The sequence below is a fragment of the Oncorhynchus mykiss genome, chromosome 30, assembly GCF_013265735.2.
Source record: "Oncorhynchus mykiss isolate Arlee chromosome 30, USDA_OmykA_1.1, whole genome shotgun sequence".
Taxonomy (NCBI): Eukaryota; Metazoa; Chordata; class Actinopteri; order Salmoniformes; family Salmonidae; genus Oncorhynchus; species Oncorhynchus mykiss.
The window spans coordinates 44419782-44439479 of NC_050570.1; the positions used below are offsets into that span (position 1 = coordinate 44419782).

The 19698-nt window shown below is 42.1% G+C and overlaps 2 protein-coding genes across 6 annotated transcripts in view; one reads left to right on the top strand and one right to left on the bottom strand.

Annotated features, from left to right (window-relative positions):
- The first annotated feature begins 740 nt into the window (after positions 1-740).
- On the top strand, positions 741-11928 carry LOC110521889 (rab GTPase-binding effector protein 2). 5 transcript variants are annotated; one of them, XM_036968740.1, is made up of 12 exons: positions 741-1198; positions 5377-5538; positions 5858-5940; positions 6019-6378; positions 7579-7674; positions 7768-7866; positions 7962-8081; positions 8192-8270; positions 8388-8399; positions 10327-10481; positions 10630-10746; positions 10949-11928. In XM_036968740.1, the coding sequence occupies exons 2-12, from the start codon at positions 5382-5384 to the stop codon at positions 11051-11053; spliced, it is 1383 nt and encodes a 460-aa protein (XP_036824635.1). In that variant the 5' UTR covers positions 741-1198; positions 5377-5381; the 3' UTR covers positions 11054-11928. The 5 variants fall into 5 exon arrangements, 4 of the variants coding, with proteins under 4 accessions (XP_036824635.1, XP_036824636.1, XP_021455504.1 ...); XM_036968741.1 differs by lacking the exon at positions 741-1198 and adding an exon at positions 2711-2765; XR_002473229.2 differs by lacking the exon at positions 741-1198 and adding an exon at positions 4306-4668 and having other exon boundaries at positions 10332-10481.
- A 605-nt stretch (positions 11929-12533) lies between these two features.
- Positions 12534-19698, bottom strand: part of LOC110521013 (sarcoplasmic/endoplasmic reticulum calcium ATPase 1) — a 34548-nt gene continuing 27383 nt past the window's right edge. The window contains exons 22-25 of the mRNA XM_036968739.1: positions 17322-17455; positions 16584-16701; positions 15861-15978; positions 12534-12871 (exon numbers count right to left, since the gene is read on the bottom strand). Coding sequence (XP_036824634.1) covers positions 12834-12871; positions 15861-15978; positions 16584-16701; positions 17322-17455 — 408 coding nt within the window. The 3' untranslated portion in view covers positions 12534-12833. The remainder of the gene's footprint in view (positions 12872-15860; positions 15979-16583; positions 16702-17321; positions 17456-19698) is intronic.

Genomic DNA, 19698 nt, shown 5'->3' on the forward strand with positions numbered 1-19698 from the left:
AACATATCCAGGTGTTAGAATGGCCAAGTCAAAGTCCAGACCTGAATCCAATCGAGAATCTGTGGAAAGAACTGAAAACTGCTGTTCACAAATGCTCTCCATCCAACCTCACTGAGCTCGAGCTGTTTTGCAAGGAGGAATGGGAAAACATTTCAATCTCTCGATGTGCAAAACTGATAGAGACATACCCCAAGCGACTTACAGCTGTAATCGCAGCAAAAGGTGGCGCTACAAAGTATTAACTTAAGGGGGCTGAATAATTTTGCACGCCCAATTTTTCAGTTTTTGATTTGTTAAAAAAGTTTGAAATATCCAATAAATGTCGTTCCACTTCATGATTGTGTCCCACTTGTTGTTGATTCTTCACAAAAAAATACAGTTTTATATCTTTATGTTTGAAGCCTGAAATGTGGCAAAAGGTCGCAAAGTTCAAGGGGGCCGAATACTTTCGCAAGGCACTGTAAATTGTGATTTTCCGTTTGGGTTTACTGGGGTGTTATTTTCTGTTTAGTGCCTGTGCCTGATGGAACGGTTCGCTTTCGGATTTGTTATTTTTTTGTTTGAGTGTTTCTTGTAAATAAATATCATGAACACTTTCCACACTGCGCTTTGGTCCACTCTTCCTTCCACCAACGAGGAGCGTTACACCGGCCCTGCCCGAAACCCAAAATCAGAAATAACTTCCTCCATTAGTAAATCCATTTGCTGCTCCTCTCTGTCTCACTCACTCTCTGCACATACGCTCTGCTTATGGCGGCTCTGGGTCTGTGAGTATCCATGGCAGCGTCGGCTCTGCTTGGGCTGCTCTGCTCAATAACGAGATGAGAGAGTAGTTAGCTGAGCTACTTTTTGTCACTCTAAACTCCGTCAAAACTCATTAAGAGCATTAAGAACATTATTATTTTCGGTGAAATAATTTCTCCTGTTTTTTATTTGAAGAGATTGAAGCACTTATGACACCATGTTATGATCTTAGTCATATGACTGTACTGCGCTGTACGGGATCGGGTAGCAGAGCTCTACAGTGTAGTCAGAGTTGATAAATGTTGAGAAATCAAAAAGGATCTAAATTGGTGAAGTTCGTTCAGTTTCAAACATTGACTCAATGAGAACACTAAAGAGAGAAGGCAAGTAAAGAGAAGAGCGACCTTAGGCTACTGTCCTATACCTTTCAACGAGACCTCTACGTTCACAAACTGTAAGTAAACTTTCATTATTTTCATAAATGGCTGTAACAATTATGCTATAGGCTTTATAGAAATATAATATTATGCAATGTTGATTGTGTAGACAAAGCCTTAGCTAAAACATTATAGTTTGTTAGAATATTTGGTTTGAGCTATCTGGAATCCCCCCTGCCCCACGAGGAATCACTCAGCTTGAGGTGACCTTTGACATTGACACCAACGGCATTCTGAACATATCAGTGGTGGACACGAGCAAGGGCAACGGGAACAAAATCACCATCACCAACGACAAGGGGCGGCTCAGCAAAGAGGACATTGAGAGGATGTTGCAGGATGCCAACAAATACAAAGCTGAGGACAATGCACAGAGGGAGAAAATTGCAGCCAAGAACTCCCTGGAGTCGTACACCTTCAATATGAAGAGCAGCTTTGAGAGGAGCACGAGCTTCATTCATCATTACCAAGCTGTACCAGCAAGGAGGGATGACCACCGACACGGTCTAGCTCTGGTGCCAGCTCCCAAGGCTCAACCATTGAAGAAGTTGACTAAAGCAAAGGACTTGTATAATGGACTTTTCAAAATGCATTAGTACAGTATCACTGAATACGTTTTGCTACTCAGGAAATACTAATTTCTACTGCTTGACATTATAATGTCCTTTTATGGCTCAGAGCTATTTGGGAAGTGTTTATGTATTGGTTGAACTGTAAAGAGACAGTAGATGTTAATATGTCATTTCATATTGCATTGCTGGACATTGAAAATAAATTGTATTGAAATAAGTCTATAGGTCTGTTGGCTGTTTCCTTCTCATCGTAGCAGATTCAGTATTCACATAACGTGTTTTAAAAAAAAAATTTTTTAACACAACACCATGAAATATTGTAAACAACTTTGATGGCTAAACCACAGAGAGAAGAGCAGGTGAAGACACCATAATAGCCACTGTGTGGAACTCTATTCTGTGATAACATCTGATACAATCATTATGGTCCTTCTTGGAATAAGAGGCACATTTCTGGTTATCCCAAAAGTAAAATCGTCACATTTATGGAACATATTATGCCTATAAAAAAATATATATAGGTCACATTTTTCTTACTTTATTCTTAATGGTGTCAAGCTCAGAGAACCAAATATGATTGATTTGCAATATTTAATATTCCTTCGGTCACTGAAGGAAAGTACCAGATGAACTATTTTATTTTACAGTACCAGTCAATTATGGACACACCTACTAATTTCAGGGTTTTTCTGTATTTTTTACTATTTTCTACATTGTAGAAAAATAATGAAGACATCAAGACTATGAAATAACACATGGAATCATGTGGTAACTCAAAGTGTTAAACAAATATTTGATTCAAAGTAGCCACCCTTTCCCTTGACGACAGCTTTGCACACACCTGGAATGCATTTGAATTAACAGGTGTGCCTTGTTAAAAGTTCATTTCTGGACTGTCTTTCCTTAATGTGTTTGAGCCAGTCAGTTGTGTTGTGACAAGGTAGGGTTGTTATACAGAAGATATCCCTATTTGGTAAAAGACCAAGTCCATATTATGGCAAGAACAGCTCAAGTAAGCAAAGATTATTTTTTATTTCACCTTTATTTAACCAGGTAGGCCAGTTGAGAACAAGTTCTCATTTACAACTGCGACCTGGCCAAGGCAAAGCAGTGCGACAAAAAACAGTAGTTACACATGGGATAAACAAAAGTACAGTCAATAACACAATTAAAATATATGTACAGTGACAGTCCAAGACATGAAGGTCAGTAAATACGGGAATATTTCAAGAACTTTGAATGTTTCTTCAAGTGCAGTCGCAAAAACCATCAAGCGCTATGATGAAACTGGCTCTCATGATGATCGCCACAGGAAAGGAAGACCCAGAGTTACCTCTGCTGCAGAGGATACGTCCATTAAAGTTACCAGCCTCAGAAATTGCAGCACACATTAAAGTAACAGACACATCTCAACATCAACTGTTCAGAGGAGACTGTGTGAATCACGCCTTCATGGTCGAATTGCTGCAAAGAAAGCACTACTAAAGGACACCAATAAGAAGAACAGACTTGCTTTGGACAAGAAACATGAGCAATGGACATTAGGCTGGTGGAAATCTGTCCTTTGGGCTGATGAGTCCAAATTTGACATTTTTGTTACCAACTGTCGTGTATTTGTGAGACGCAGAGTAGGTGAACGGTAATCTCCGCATGTGTGGTTCCCAGTGTGAAGCATGGTGGAGGAGGTGTTGGCGTACTTTGCTGGAGACACTGCCTGCGATTTATTTATAATTTAAGGCACACTTAACCAGCATGGTTACCACAGCATGCTGCAGCAATACACCATCCCATCTGGTTTGCGCTTAATGGGACTATCATTTGTTTTTCAACATGCCAATGACCCATCACACCTCCAGGCTGTGTAAGGGCTATTTTACCAAGAAGGAGAGTGATGGAGTGCTGCATCAGATGACCTGGCCTCCACAATCACCTGAACTCAACCCAATTGAGATGGTTAGGGATGAGTTGGACCGCAGAATGAAGGAAAAGCAGCCAAAAGGTGCCCAGCATATGTGGGAAGCTGGTGAAGCTGGTTGAGAGAATGCCAAGAGTGTGCAAAGCTGCCATCAAGGCAAAGGGTGGCTTCTTTGAAGAATCTCAAATATAAAATATATTTGTTTAACATTGTTTTGATTACATGATTCCATATGTGTTATTTCATAGTTTTGATGTCTTTGCTATTATTCCAAAATGTAGAAAATAGTAAAAAATAAAGAAAACCCTGGAATGAGTTGGTGTGTCAACTTTTGACTGGTACTATATATATTTTCTAAGGCTCTGGTCTGTCGTAGGAGTGAGGGTAAAATGTAGGAATTTTCTCTGGTATCCACTTTATGTTTGAATTATTATTTGGGGTATAGGGGAGGGTCACTTTAAGTGTTTTCGGGTAGGGTCAGGTCAAAATATATTTTACTGAAAGGAGGGCCGTAATTTTCATTTCAGAGATCCGATTTTCTCCAGGTATCCCTAATAAATAACGTACAGTCCATTATAAAAAAATATTTGACACAGCTACGCAAAATTCGTGGCAAGAACAGACATACGGAAGCTAGACAGCACTTATTAGCTGTATTCAAAATACAGATTCTCTCCCTTTTAAAATGGTTGGCATTTTAATAACCCACATATTAGGATTTGCTTATCCCATCACAATACGGTAGTTTAACTGGGGAGAATAACGGAACATTCAATGCAGTCGTCGGCATTTGGGAAGGATGTTAAGTAATATCCGTGGGTTTAAACCGGGGAAAGTTATTTCCTGAGGTTGACCAGGAGTGAATAAGTCATGCTTTGAGCTCTCACACCAACCCAACCAGTAGATGTTTTTCACGACTAAGACAGTTGGTGCCATTATAGAACAGCTCGGAAACAAATGATAATGGAACCGTCGGTGAACTCTCAGAAGGACGACACTGGTAAGAAAGTCACCAAGTTAGCCATCAACAAGTGCTTTAGCTACGCTGGCTTGATTGCTAGCTAACTAACGTTAACCCTTTGTGAAAGCCAAATCTCACAAATGCGTGCGAATTTCGGAATGTAGCTACAGACCACTGAACATGTACGAAATGTTGTTATTGCTGGAGCTGTCACTTGCTGAGTGAACTCTTTTGACCTTCCTGTTACTACCACAAAGTCAAAATGGCTATATCGTTAAAATGTACTTTTAGGTCTTTAATTTAAGGTTAGTTAGGCATAAGGTCAGCAGTGTGGTTAGGTTTAAAATCAGATTTTCAGAAGAGGAATTGTAGAAAGAGGCAGGGATTTAGCCATAATAATTATGATTTTTGTGGAGACGTCAGTCAGCCTAATTAGAAGCTGTGGCAGGGGTGTGCCAAGGATTGCCATGTCTCCACTGGGAGACAGCCAAAACAATGTTATCTGTCAGTTCGATTGTCAACAGGTGTATTATTGCATTCGTGAATTGCTTTGCATGGGGTGTTTTATAATGTTGTTGACATTGGAAGGGATAGCCTGTGTAGTAGGCCTAAATGCAATTGCTTGCATGATCATGCTTTACGCAGCTCATAAGATATCTTGAAGTCTCTCTCTGGGACTGTTGAACCCCATTGTCCTGTGTTCACCATAAATTGAGAGATGACATCATCTGTTTTCCTTCTTGTCAGGTGCAATGGAGAGCTTGCAGGCCCAGCTAGCAGATTGCCGAGCGCAGCTGGAGCACTGGCAGGGCGTGGCGACAATCTGCGAACTGAGCAAACAGGAGGAGCTGGGAGAGCTGCAGAGACAGTGTGACCAGGAGATGCAGTCTCTTCAGGAGGCCCTCAGAGGTCAGAGCGAGAGCAACACATATAACACACACACCACACCACAACACACACACACAGTGTGACCAGGAGATGCAGTCAGAGGTCGAAGACATTTTTTCTACATACCAGTGTTTCCCTACCATTGTATAGATGGGGCGGGTCCCCTCTCTTCTGAGGAAGGTTGCTCTGTTCTATTCATCATCCATTCCCAATGGGGGCTATTGTCAACATTTTTGCACTAGATAGAGAATAGCGTGCCATTTGGAATGCAGACAATGTGTAGGACCCACCTAGATGGCTTGTTATTGTCTGTCATCTCGTTTCTCTCTTCTATTCTTAGAGACGGCTTCTCAGTATGAGGCTAGAATATCTACTCTGCAGTCTGAGCGTGCCCAGTGGAGGAGAGCCAGTGTGCAGTCTCAGGTGTGTGAGTGTGTTCACCTCAACGTTACTTAACCTATTTCCTTGTCTCTGACCTCTCTCGCTCTCGCTCTCACTCAGGGCAGTATAAAGAAGGACGGGGTGGAGGTGGGAGCTATGCAGTCCGAGGGCCAGTCGACAGACCCCACCAATAGCCTCAGAAAGCCAAGAACAGACGGATGGGATAGCCAACCAGCGGAGGCTGAGGGACCAGGGGAGGGTGAAGGGGCAGGGCTGGAGGGCTATTTCTCCCAGAACTGTGACTTCACCTCTTTCTCCTCCTTTTCCTTGGACACGCCCTCACTGCCCCGCCGCCAACCCTCCCAGGAAGACACCGCCTCCCTGGTCTCCACGGGAACCCTGGTGCCCGAGGCCATCTACCTGCCCCCGCCTGGCCACCGTCTGGTCACACACACCGAATGGGACTCGCTTAACACACAGGTGAACACACACACTTTGACATCAATTCACTAAGCAAACAAGTGAGCAATGCTGACTGCAAGAATGTCGACCAGAGCTGTTGCCAGAGAATTTAATGTTAATTTCTCTACAATAAGCTGCCTCCAACGTCGTTTTAGAGAATTTGGCAGTACGTCCAACCGGCCTAACAACCGCAGACCACGTGTAACCACACCAGGACCTCCACATCCGACTTCGTCATCTGTGGGATTGTCTGAGACAAGTCACTCGGAAAGCTGATGAAACCATGGGATTGCACAAACGAAGAATTTCTGCACAAACTGTCTGAAACCGTCTTCGGGAAGCTCATCTGCGTGCTCGTTGTCCTCACCAAGGTCTTGGCCTGAATGCAGTTCAGTGTCGTAACTGACTTCAGTGGGCAAATGTTCACCTTCAATGGCCACTGGCACGTTGGAGAAGTGTGCTTTTCACGGTAGAATCACGGTTTCAACTGTACCGTGCAGATGGCAGACGGCGTGTATGGTGTCGTGTGAGCGAGCGGTTTGCTGATGTCAACGTTGTGAACAGAGTGCCCCATGGTGGGTTATGGTATGGGCAGGCATAAGCTATGAACAACGAACACAATTACATTTTATCGATGGCAATTTGAATGCACTGAGATACCGGGATGAGATCCTGATGCACATTGTCGTGCCATTTATCCGCCGACATATATGACGGCGTGTTCCAGTTCCCGCCAATATCCTGCAACTTTGCACAGCCATTGAAGAGGAGTGGGACAACATTCCACAGACCACAATCAACCTAATCAACTCCCTCCCAAGGAGATGTCGTGCTGCATGAGGCAATTCGTGGTCACACCAGATACTGACTGTTTTTCTGATCCATGCCTCTACCTTTTTTGGGGTATCTCTGACCAACAGATCAAATCTATATTCCCAGTCATGTACAATCCATAGTTTAGGGTCTAATGAATTTATTTCAATTGATTTTCGTTATATGAACGATAACTCAGTAAAATGTTTTTGAAATTGTTGCAGTTATTTTTAAGTGTACTTAAAGCCTGTTTAAACAGCCAACATTGGTGTGTTTGACTATCAAACAGGTGAGCAGAACTGTACAGGTCTGTAATGGACTCGTGACGTCTTCTGTGGTTTGCTCTCGTGACGTCTGACGTGGTGTGGACTCATGGTGTCTAATGTGGTGTGGTCTGATGTGCAGGTTGTGGAGCAGGAGGGAGAGCTGAGTCGACTGAGGGAAGAGAGGACCAAGCTGGAGAGCGAGCTGGACACACAGACTACTGAGACACACAAACACGTACGCACACCTTTACACACATGGCATATACTGTATATTGAGAAACGTCAGTTAACCACGGAATTGAATGTTACTGTGTGTCGTGTGTGTCAGGTCTCAGTTCTCCAGTCTCAGGTTCAGACCTCCGAGGCCCTCCTACAGGAGCTGCAGAAGTCTTTCAACCAATCACAGAATGCCATCCATAGCAGGCTGGTGAGTGACCGGCACTTGGTCCAACCAGGGAGGAGGGGGATGAGGTTCATGTAGTGTGTGTTTGAGATGTTTTGTGTGTGTGCTTGTGTTCCCAGGCAGAGCTGTCTCTCTCTCAGAGGAGGGTGTGTAACGAGCTGTCCAGGCTAAAAGGGGAGGAGATCGAGGAGATGGTTGGGGCAGGGGACACCAACACACCCCTTGGTCCTACACTACAGGTACAGTATGTGTGTATATGCGTGCACTTGTGTGTGTTCATACAGTCAAGAATCATTGCAATACAAAGGAAATATACTATTACTGTATGCACTACTGTACTCACCTGTAGGGGGCACACAGTGAGGAGAGGCTGCGTATTGAGATCGTCAATCTGAAGGAACAACTGGAGACCCGCGTGGAGGAGAGCGGTCTGTTCATCTGCCTTTCCTTTGCTCTTTCTTTGTGTTGATAAGTGTAATAGAAGTTGCCAGCTGGTTCAAAACCAACATACATTCTCTCTTTCTCCTATGGTTCTGCCTCAACAGAAGTTTTACAAGGTGAGTGGGCATTATTATATATATGTGTGTGTGTGAGAGAGATCATATGTAAGTGTGTGGTATAGAAGGCCATAGGAATTAAATCGGTAATGCATCACACACGGGCAGTTGATAACAAGCGTTGACCGTAGTAAACTCATAGGTTACGTCAGATTAGGTAGGCTAACGAAGACGACTGTAGACGAAAGTCAGGGAGGTGCATCTGCCACAGCCAAGACCTTTATAAAGGTCTATTAAACTTTTCTTTAACCCCAGATCACACACAAACTGAAAACATACTTTCTGAAGTGCCTTCAGAAAGTATTCACACCCCTTGACTTTTTCCACATATTGTTCGACAAAAAAATGTAAATTATTAAATTGAGATTTGTCACTGTACACCGTAATGTCAAAGTGGAATTGTGTTTTTTAAAATATGTACAAATTAATTAAAAATGTAAAGCTGAAATGTGACCTACCACTTGGATTTGGTCCTATGGAGAAAAATGGTATATATACAGTGGGGAGAACAAGTATTTGATACACTGCCGATTTTGCAGGTTTTCCTACTTACAAAGCATGTAGAGGTCTGTAATTTTTATCAGAGGTACACTTCAACTGTGAGAGATGGACAAAAATGTACAAAAAATACAGAAAATCACATTATGATTTTTAAGTCATTAATTTGCATTTTATTGCATGACATAAGTATTTGATCACTTACCAACCAGTAACAATTCTGACTCTCACAGACCTGTTAGTTTTTCTTTAAGAAGCCCTCCTGTTCTCCACTTACCTGTATTAACTGCACCTGTTTGAACTCGTTACCTGTATAAAAGTGTGTCCACACACTCAATCAAACAGACTCCAACCTCTCCATAATGGCCAAGACCAGAGATATGTAAGGACATCGGGGATAAAATTGACCTGCACAAGGCTGGGATGGGCTACAGGACAATAGGCAAACCTGTCTGTCTGCTTTCCATCAGACACTAAAACACAAGGCCAAATCTACACTGGAGTTGCTTACCAAGAAGACGGTGAATGTTCCTGAGTGGCCGAGTTACAGTTTTGACTTAAATCAGGGTGAATATGGCGAGACTTAAATGGATTTCTAACAATGAACAACAACCAATTTGATAGAGCTTAAAGAATAATGGGCAAATGTTGTACAATCCAGGTGTGCTTAGAGCAGGGGTGGCAAACTCATTCCATGGAGGGCCTAGTGTATGCTGGTTGTTGTTTTATCCTTTCAATTAAAACTTAGACAACCAGGTGAGTGGAGTTCCTTACTAATTAGTGACCTTGTACAATCAAGTACAAGGGAGGAGTGAAAACACTGCCCCGAGTTTGACACATTTCTTAAAGACTTACCCAGAGACTCACAGCTATTATCGCTGTCAACGGAGATTCTAACCTGTGTGAATACTTATGTCATGAGATATTTCTGTATTTACTTTATTTGTTAACATAAAAAAAAACATGTTTTCACTTTATCATTATGGGGTATTGTGTAAATGGGTAAGCAGGAAAAAAATTGATTTAATCCATTTTGAATTGAGGCTGTAACACAACAACGTGGAATAAGTCAAGGGGTATGAATACTTTCTGAAGGTAGTGTGTAAAGTATTTGTTAAAGGTCTCAAATACCAAAAACATTGATTGGTTGACAAGTAGTGCCTCCCAGTAGCCAGGCGATGGCTGCATGGTGCCGTCGGTGAAAAGCAACTGCAGCAATTGAAGGAGACTTCATCAAACCGCATAACCTTTGATCACATGGTTGTTTTTGTGACGTTCATGCAGTTATCCACATAATGCAATACACTTTGAAAGGCGGTGACTTGACAAAACGTATCTGCTCGAACACGCCTGTTGTCTTTCCCTTGTGAAACCGGTCTTCTAACCTCGATGGGACTTCCTTGTTCAATAAAAGCTTTGCCCTCTGCAGTGCAGCTGTCCAGTCTGAAGACCGAGATGGAGCGGGTCCAGTGTCAAAAGGAGACGCTGCAGTTGGAGCTACAGAACGGTCGCACCGAGCTACAAGGCCTCGGCGTGGCGCTCTCACACCTACAAGGAGACAGCAAGACTCTCAGCCATGACAAGGTACTGTACAGGGGGACCAGGGATAGATTTGTGTCTGTCAGTGTTGTACCTTTTGTGTACTTAGTGTTCCCAAAGTAGGAAAGATAACATGTTACTGTAGTTCTTTCCCTCTCTCACCATTCTCACTCCCTTTCTATCTCCCTCCTAGGCGTCCCTCCAGCAACAGTGTTTGGAGCTGCGTAGCCAGATCATCAGTATGCGTTCTCAGGTGGACACCAGCCAGATGGTGCAGAGGGACTTTGTCCAGCTTTCACAGTCACTGCAGGTACATTACACAGATTCAGGACCAGCCCACTGGGGGTGTATTCACATTGGGTTGGTTTATGTTATTTTACAGCACTGATCTAGGTCAAGTCCAGGTGGATTCCATATCATTTTTGTTCCATAGTCAAATGACCATGAGGCTTCTTACTCCACCCTCTCTTTCCCTTTTGTCTGTCTCTCCGTCCTTCATCGCTTTCCTCTAGGTGAAGCTGGAGTTGATCCGTCAGGCTGAAACTCTGGACCAGGTCAGTGACATCTTGGAGGAGGGGCTTCCTGAAGAGGGTGCCCCACCCACTGATGCCACGTGAGTCTATCAGAGCAACACAACAGAGCCAAAGCGACGGGAGAAACGGGAAGTATTCCAAGGGTGACCAATAAGAACGAGGCTGGACATGAAGTGCAACCGTAACCATGGAGAAAGACGTGACCACTATCCCCGCTTTGAAGAGGAGTGGGCTTAACAAGGCACTGTGAATAATCACTGATAGACAAATCACCTTTCATTCCAGACAACTAATAATGAGTCAGATCTATGCTGGCCTTGTTCAGGCCAATCCTCTCCAACATTGGGAATCACCACCTCAGCTTGTAATGTGACTTGGAATATTTGTACTTTGGAGCTGTTCAATGATGATATATTTTTGGTTGCACCTCGACTTGTTGCTTGAGCGCCCTCCACATCTTTCCATATTTGGGAGTTTAAAAAATGTATTTTCTCACGTTCAATGACAAAACACTCATTCGAAGACTGGCCTTAACCCCCTTTTTTAACTGGACTCATCGACATTCCCGCCAGTCGGATGTGATGAGAAACACTCCATCACTGCTTTAGTGGAAGTCACCAAAATGCAACATGTTGAAAATAGGCCAGTATCTACTGTAAGTTATACCGTATTATGATACTTCTGACACATGGAAATGCACACACTCACCCACCTCTCAGGACCAGTGGGCACTTTGCTTGACTTCCAATCATTGATCTACAAGCACTGCCCTTGTTGATACCAGCGAGTAACACTAAAAACTCTATAAACAACCACTCCAGTGACACAATTACCTTTATACCTTTTTTAGACTTTACCACTTTTTAAAATGAAGAATAAGATAAGAAACCTGTGAATGAATTTTGCATTCTCTTGTTGATACTAATTGCCTTAATATATAAATATACATTGAAAAACGACTCATTGCAGGATCATGTTTTTCTTGTGTAATTGTTTGCGGAGAGAGAGGTGTGTGTCCACCCTGTTATACAGCTGTGAAGCATGGATTCCTTAGTCGGCACATAAACCCTGGAGGCCTTCCAAATAAAGGGCCTCAAGAAGATCCTCTGTGTTACCTGGCAGGATGCAGTACACCACACGTAGGTACCCAAATGGGCTGGCAGTGGTAGCATGCAGTCCACCTTAAACAATCACCAACTAAGATTGCTTGGTCATGTCATCTGCGTCCTAGAGGGCCGACAGTGCTCAACGGCCACATGAAGGCCAACGCTCTGCTGGTGGCCAGAAGAAGCGGATGCAGGAACGAATTAAAAGCACTCTGAAGAGGTGCAAGATCAATCCATCCAGTATAGAAGACCTAGCCACCTGAGGCATGCTCACAGGGCTATTCCTGCCCCCTCCAACCAAGCCTTCACATGCGCTGTCTGCAGCTGTAAATCCATGATTGATCTCCACAGACACCAAAGGACTCATACGTGAAGGCGAAGATGCTTCTCATCAACCATAAGTAAGTATGTGATATACTGGGAATCAAACCAATAACAATTAACCAGCCACTCTTGTATTCTCTTTTAATACAGTTTTTATTTTTTAAGAATAGTCAGAATAATTTGAATATATTGTTCATAACACTTTCTTATATATTAACTTAATTTCAATACATACACAAAGAAATATATTTTTTTTTAATTTTACATTTTTTGTTTTTTTTGTTTTAATTTTCTGGTGGCTTTTGTTTCATTCTTTGATCTTGTTGGACTTTTTTCTCTCACTTCTAGTGATGGTCTGCGCTCTGGTTTTCTGGGAAGTGCTTCCACCCTTCCTCTTCTCATTCTTTTCTCTCCTTTATACTCCTGGTGTTCTTTTAGTCCCACTTCTTGCTTACTAGATTGTCATCAGCAACTGCAAGGGAAAGAGAAGGGTATTGGCAACCGGATAAGGTAGGACTAGACTTAAGTCCCAAATTGAGCACTAGCCCCTAGGGCTCAATTTGGAGGATAGGTATAAGCAATATGGGGAACATTCCAACCCAGCCTAAAATTCCCATATTATTAGAAATACAGTCCTTTTAGATCTACATGAAGTACTATTGATTGATGTGGAGTTGGGCATTCGTCTATTATTCTGGCCATTTAGTTACATTTTAGTTCTGCTCAATTGACGTTATACAACACTTATCTACTCAACAGCAAATATTGGTGGTTCTGTGTAGCTCAGTTGGTACAGCATTTTATTTTTTACCTTTTATTTAACCAGGCAAGTCCGTTAGGAACAAATTCTTATTTTCAATGACGGCCTAGGAACAGTGGGTTAACTGCATGGCGCTTCCAATGCCAGGATTGTGGGTTCAATTCCCAGGGGCCACCCACTTAAAATGTATGCATGCATGACCAAGTTTTGGATAAAAGCGTCTGCTAAATGATACCAAAAGTATTACTATGTTCATAAAATAAATCAGACTTTTCCATACAATAATAGGCTACTATTGTGTGTTGACTGTAGTTAAATGTTAATGTTGGAAAAATTGTATATTAACAAGTTAAAACTGCAAAGGCTAACCTTGTCCTACCACTACCTACATGTACGAATTACCTCAAGTAACCTGTACTCCCGCACACTGACTCGGTACCGATACCCCCTGTATATAGCCTCGTTATGTTATTGTTTTTATTCTTTTTGACTTTATTTTGTCAATATTTTCTTAACCAACAGTGCAGTTCAAGAAGAGTTAAGGGCTTGTAAGTAAGCATTTCACGGTAAGGTCTAAACTTGTTGTATTTTGGCGCATGTGACAGTTTGATTTGATTTGTCCCCAAGCTAGATCTTGCTGGTGGAAGAGTCTACAAAGGCAATTACTACCTAAATGTGACACAGCCATAAAATTAGACAAACTTTTATTAAGCAATATGGGGATACATAGAAACGTGTAGGAAGACACAGACTTTAGTGAATACATATTTTTATGAATACATATTATATATTATCAGTGTAAATTTAGTGTTGACACCATCTGGATACAAAACCATTGAATCATAAACAAAGTGAAAACGGGATGGACGGGGGGAGTAGCGAAGGCAGTGGCAGGTATAGGAAAAGTGGGGGAGAGGGCAATGAAGGCACCCGGTGGGAAGAGAAATCATTAACTTATTAAAGGTTTTGCAATTTAAATAGGTAATATTTAGAATGGATGAAAGTCTTAGTAAGCCCTGGAAGCAGGTATGAAAGTCTGGAGCAATGTTCACTCTAAGCTGTTTGCGTGCACAGACACGCACCACCTCCAGGACTCCCATGCAGATGGTATGTCAGCCCGCGCAGGGATGCAAGAGAGAATTTAACTGAGTTCACTCTGTGTAGATCAATGTTTATCTGATTTAATCAACATTATATCAGCCACTTTTCAGTGCAACAAAACAAATCTAAGATTGAGTCTGTGATTTTTGTTGTAGTTCGAGCCACAACTAGCCTAGGCAGCCGATAGTGGGCTCTAGATATTTTCTTCAACTACAGCACAGTGGTGGAAAAAGTACTCGATTTGTCATACTTTAGTAAAAGTAAAGATACCTTCATAGAAAATGACTCAAGTGAAAGTCACCCAGTAAAATCTTACTTGAGTAAATGTAAAAAAAAAATATTTGGTTTTATATATACTTAAGAATAAAGTTAAGCAAACCAGATGGCACCATTTTTTTCCCCCATTTTTTTCTTTCTTCAAATAGCCAGAAAAACGCTCCAACCCTCAGACATAATTTACAAACGAAGCATGTATTTAGTGAGTCTGCCAGATCAGAGGCAGTAGGGATGACAATGTGTTATATTAATAGGTGTGTGAATTAGACAATTTTTCTGTCCAGCTAAGCATTCAAAATGTAACGAGTACAATTTGGGTGTCCGGGAAAATGTATGGAGTAAAAAGTACATCATTTTCTTTAGGAATGTAGTGAAGTAAAACTATGAAGTTGTCAAAAATATGAAGTGAAGTACAGATACAAAAAAAAAAACGACTTCTTTACATCACTGCTACAGTACACTCTTTTCTAAAAAAAATTAAAAAAAATAAAAATAAAAAAATCAGACAGCCTGCCATTAAAGCTGGTTAAGAAGGAAAATGATGCTTTTGTAGCATGAATGGAGGATGCTTCATGTATGAGCCGGCCCACAGGTGACATGAATGTTTTACCTGCTGGGCACATCAATCCTAAAAAAAAATAGTACAGCTCAAACGCCCACTATCGGTTGTCTAGGCTAAGCCAAAGAGCTTTCAGTTGTGCTGGTGATTCAATCCGGTGGCCATCTTGCCTTTTGTTCTTTCTTTGTTGTGCGTGACTGACAAGAAAAAACACAATTCCATAACCTCCAAACAACCCAGTGTGCTCTGTGTATGCAATAAAATCAAGTATTGGATTCCTGGCCATCTCCTCATTCCTCTAACATACTACCGCTATTGCACATTGGTCAGGAACAGTCCTAATTTACAGTCCACCCTAGCCCTAACGCCTTTTCTTCAATTGGTCAGCGATGGGGTGTTACTGCTTCCTACAAGAGCATAATGTAAAAACGTTTTTAAAAGACTGCTTTGAACACCCCATATAGGCTACTGTAGGCTATATCATAGAAATCAGAATTGTGAAAATGTTATGGGATTTGCATTATTGGTTTTGTTGATAGGCCACTCTGATAGGTCTACATTATGCTCAAATAGCCACAATATCCTATTGGCTACTGTCTAAAACTGTAAAGTTACACATTTCTCCCAACATTCCAGTTTCCACTAGCAAGACCTGAAATTTGCTCAGTGCCCAAAATAATTAGAGGGAATATTTCTGTGGATATTACAGGATATTATTACAAGGAATGTTATAGATTTAATTGATAACAGATTGTGTGTCCTTACCCTCCAGGTAATTGCGGGCCACAAACTTGAGGACCTCGTCAATGAGGATGACGGGGATCGAGAGCTTGAGCACCACCATCCATTTTTCCACGTTCAAGTGGGTCAATTTAAAGATCATCTGCAGCGGAGAGGACAGGCACATTTCAGACACGTATCACACACTACTACTTAGTTATCACATACTCTTACGGCTAGATTCAATCTGATCGGGCTATGCACCGTTTTAAAAGAAATGTTTCCGCGCTTGCGTAGGCCACTCACTGTAAACTGTGCATATGTCGGCTCAATCTGAAATGACCTTTAAATGTAAATCGCACTATAACGGTCCAGATTGAATCTAGGTCTTACTCAATTGTCAAATACTCTAACTCAAGTATCACTCTTACTTAGGGCTCTATTCAATCTGTATCGCTGAAGCGTTAGACGTGAATGCAGTCTTGGCTAATGCGGGAACATTGCTTTTTAAATTTCAATCGCGCTCTAACGCTACATTTTCGCAATACGAATTAAATAGCCCTTCATGTCAGGGAACACAGTCAAGGGGACTGTATAAAAATGTATGGCTGGGGGAGAGAGAATCAGACAGAAGGAGATTGAGAGAGAGTAAGACAAAAAGGAGGCAGAGAGCAAGAGATGGATCTGGGATCAAAACGAGTGGTCCTTGGAGCCGGACAGGACAAGCATGTGAGGTGAGGGTTGTGGTGCGAGGTAAGGCAGACTCACGGGCATGGGGTCGACGTAAATGATCACAAAGTGGAGTGACATGGAGAGGGACATGGCTCCAACCAGCCACAGGTTGCTCCAGGGGGGCATGCGCAGCAGGGACTGGTTCTCAGACAAACTGGGGGGGGGTACAGAGGGGTACAGAGGGGTTACGTAATGCACGCTGGCTAAACACTGTGTGTGTGCACTGAGATGTTTGAATCTTTTTTTAAATGTACATTTGATTTGTGGATCCAAATAAAGTATTTAAAATGTGTGTGTTGATGCAGGTGTGTGTTGATGCAGGGGTGTGCAGAAGTGTGTGATCTGACATTACATGGTGAGGGATGAAGGATAATGTTTGTTCTGCAGGTTTATTCTAAAATTACTCTTCCAATTTCTTTGGGGTTACACTACACTTTCAATGTTATAGCTATTTATAAACATAAACAAGTGTTTTATGTAACTTTACTGTTCTACCTCTAAGTTGATATACAGTGTATCAAGAATTACAGTGCTAACAAACTACCAATGTCGCAAGTTTTGAGGACACAGATTAAACCTACTCCTGTCCTGCATTACAAAGCATGCCAAATGGATCATCTCCATTGAAAGTGCTTTTTTGTTGTTGTCAAGGAGTAGGCTTAATCTGGGATACGGGCCCTTAATGTTATGCATAATTTAATCTTGCATTTCTAACATGGATCTTCAAACATTCCTTTATATTGAACCAGTCAGGAACCAAAGTTGCAGTCTGACCTGTTGAGGGCATTGCACATCTCGATGGTGACTAACACAGACAGGGCCATGGTCATGGGGGGAGCGGCCTCAAACACCTCGCAGTGGACGCCGACAAAGTCCTCGTTTTCCTCGTGGCACTGCATGAAGTGGGACTGAAGAGAAAAATCAAGATAATTAGGATGGAACCATTTACTGGATTATCACAGAATCATTCACTACATTTTTTGCTCAGTAAGAAGTTTACATTTAGATCCTAGGTAGCCCCTACCCATAACATTAAATATCCCCAAAATGGATGATGATGATCATGATGAAGGTCTTTGACTAATGGTGTATTTTAAATGAGGATCTCTTGATGATGATGGTTTTAGAACAATGACTCAACATATATGAATTTGGAACCGCAGTGGCACTGTAGCACTTTTGTACGGTTTATTTCATTATCTGGGATGGCGTTTCATGACTGTTTTTGTCTGGTGAAGCTAAAGACAAATTTCTACATTGTATGGACAAAGTTTTTCTAATTCTAAAAAGCAATAGTTTATTATGTGATACAGGTGTGTTGGTTCTGGGCTGGGACAAAACGTGGAGACCAATCCCTGTTCTACAGAGTGGTTAAATCCCAAATGTGACTATTTCCAATAGTGCACTACTTTTAACCAGGGCCCTATATAGGGAATAGGGTGGGACGCAACCTCTGTTCTACACACCAGACTCCAAATTTTTTCTCAATAACGAATTGAAATGTAAGTCCTAGGTAGCCCCTACCCCCAGGATTGTATAGGGAAAAAATACATGAATTCAGAGCGACAGAGAGCCAGACTAGGGTTCCGATTTGGGATTGGGATTGTCTGCTTCATTTTTATTTTATTTAAACTTTATTTGACTAGGCAAGTCAGTTAAGAACAAATTCTTAATTACAATGACAGCCTGGCTGGCAGAAGGCCTCCTGTGGGGATGGGTCCCTGGGATAAAAAAACATCACAAGAGAGACAACACAACAATACATAAAGTGAGGCCTAAGACAACAATATTTAGTGGCAAATCTGATGGCCGAATGGTAAAGAACATCTAGCCGCTCAATAGCAACATGACCTGCCGATCTATAAATTATGTCTCCGTAATCTAGCATGGGTAGGATGGTCATCTGAATCAGGGTTAGTTTGGCAGCTGGGGTGAAAGAGGAGCGATTACGATAGAGGAAACGAAGTCTAGATTTAACTTTGACCTGCAGCTTTGATATGTGCTGAGAGAAGGACAGTACACCGTCTAGCCATACTCCCAAGTACTTGTATGAGGTGACTACCTCAAGCTCTAAATCCTCAGAGGTTGTAATAACACCTTCTTATCAAACCACATAACCTTGTTCTGAACACCTCCAAACCAAAGGTCAAGGGTAGAGAAAGCTTGTTGGACACTAAGAAAGCTTTGTTGAAGAGCATTTAACACAACATCCAGTGAGGGGCCAGCTGAGTACAAGAATGTATCATCTGCATATAAATGGATGAGAGAGCTTTCTACTGCCTGAGCTATGTTGTTGATGTAAATTGAGAAGAGCGTGAGGCCTAGGATTGAGCCTCTGGGTACTCCCTTGGTGACAGGCAGTGGCTGAGACAGCAGATTTTCTGACTTTATACACTGGACTCTTTGAAAGAGGTAGTTAGCAAACCAGGCCAAAGAGCCCTCAGAGACACCAATACTCCTTAGCCGGCCCACAAAGATGGAATGGTCTACCGTATCAAAAGCTTTGGCCAAGTCAATAGAAATAGAAGCACAGTATTGATAAGACTCAAGGGAAATTGTGACATCATTGAGAGCCTTTAAGGTTGCAGTGACACTTCCATAACCTGAGCGGAAACCAGATTGCATACCCGAGAGAATACTATCGACATCAAGAAAGCCAGTCGGTTGTTTATTGACAAGTTTTTCCAACACTTTTGATAAACAGGGCAAATAGAAAGAGGCCTATAACAGTTAGGATCAGCTTGATCTACCCCTTTACATAAAGGACGAACCGTGGCTGCCTTCCAAGCAATTAGGAACCTCCTCAGAAAGGAGAGACAGGCTTGGCGATGGTAGGGACAGCAGAAAGGGTCTGAAACATCTGACCCAGATGTTTTTCGGGGGTCAAGTTTAAGGAGCTCTTTTAGCACCTCAGACTCAGTGACTGCCTGCATGAAGAAACTTTGTAGCAGGGCAGGGGAAAAATAGGGAGAAGCATCTGGGATAGGTGCATTAGAAGGAGTGGGATATGAGGAAATGTTGGATGGGCAAAGAGGCATGGCTGAGTCAAATAGGAATCCTGACTTAATGAAGTGGTGATTAATTAAAGAGCTCAGCCATGTGCCTCTTGTCAGTAACTTCCGCATCATCAACATTAAGGGACATGAGCAGC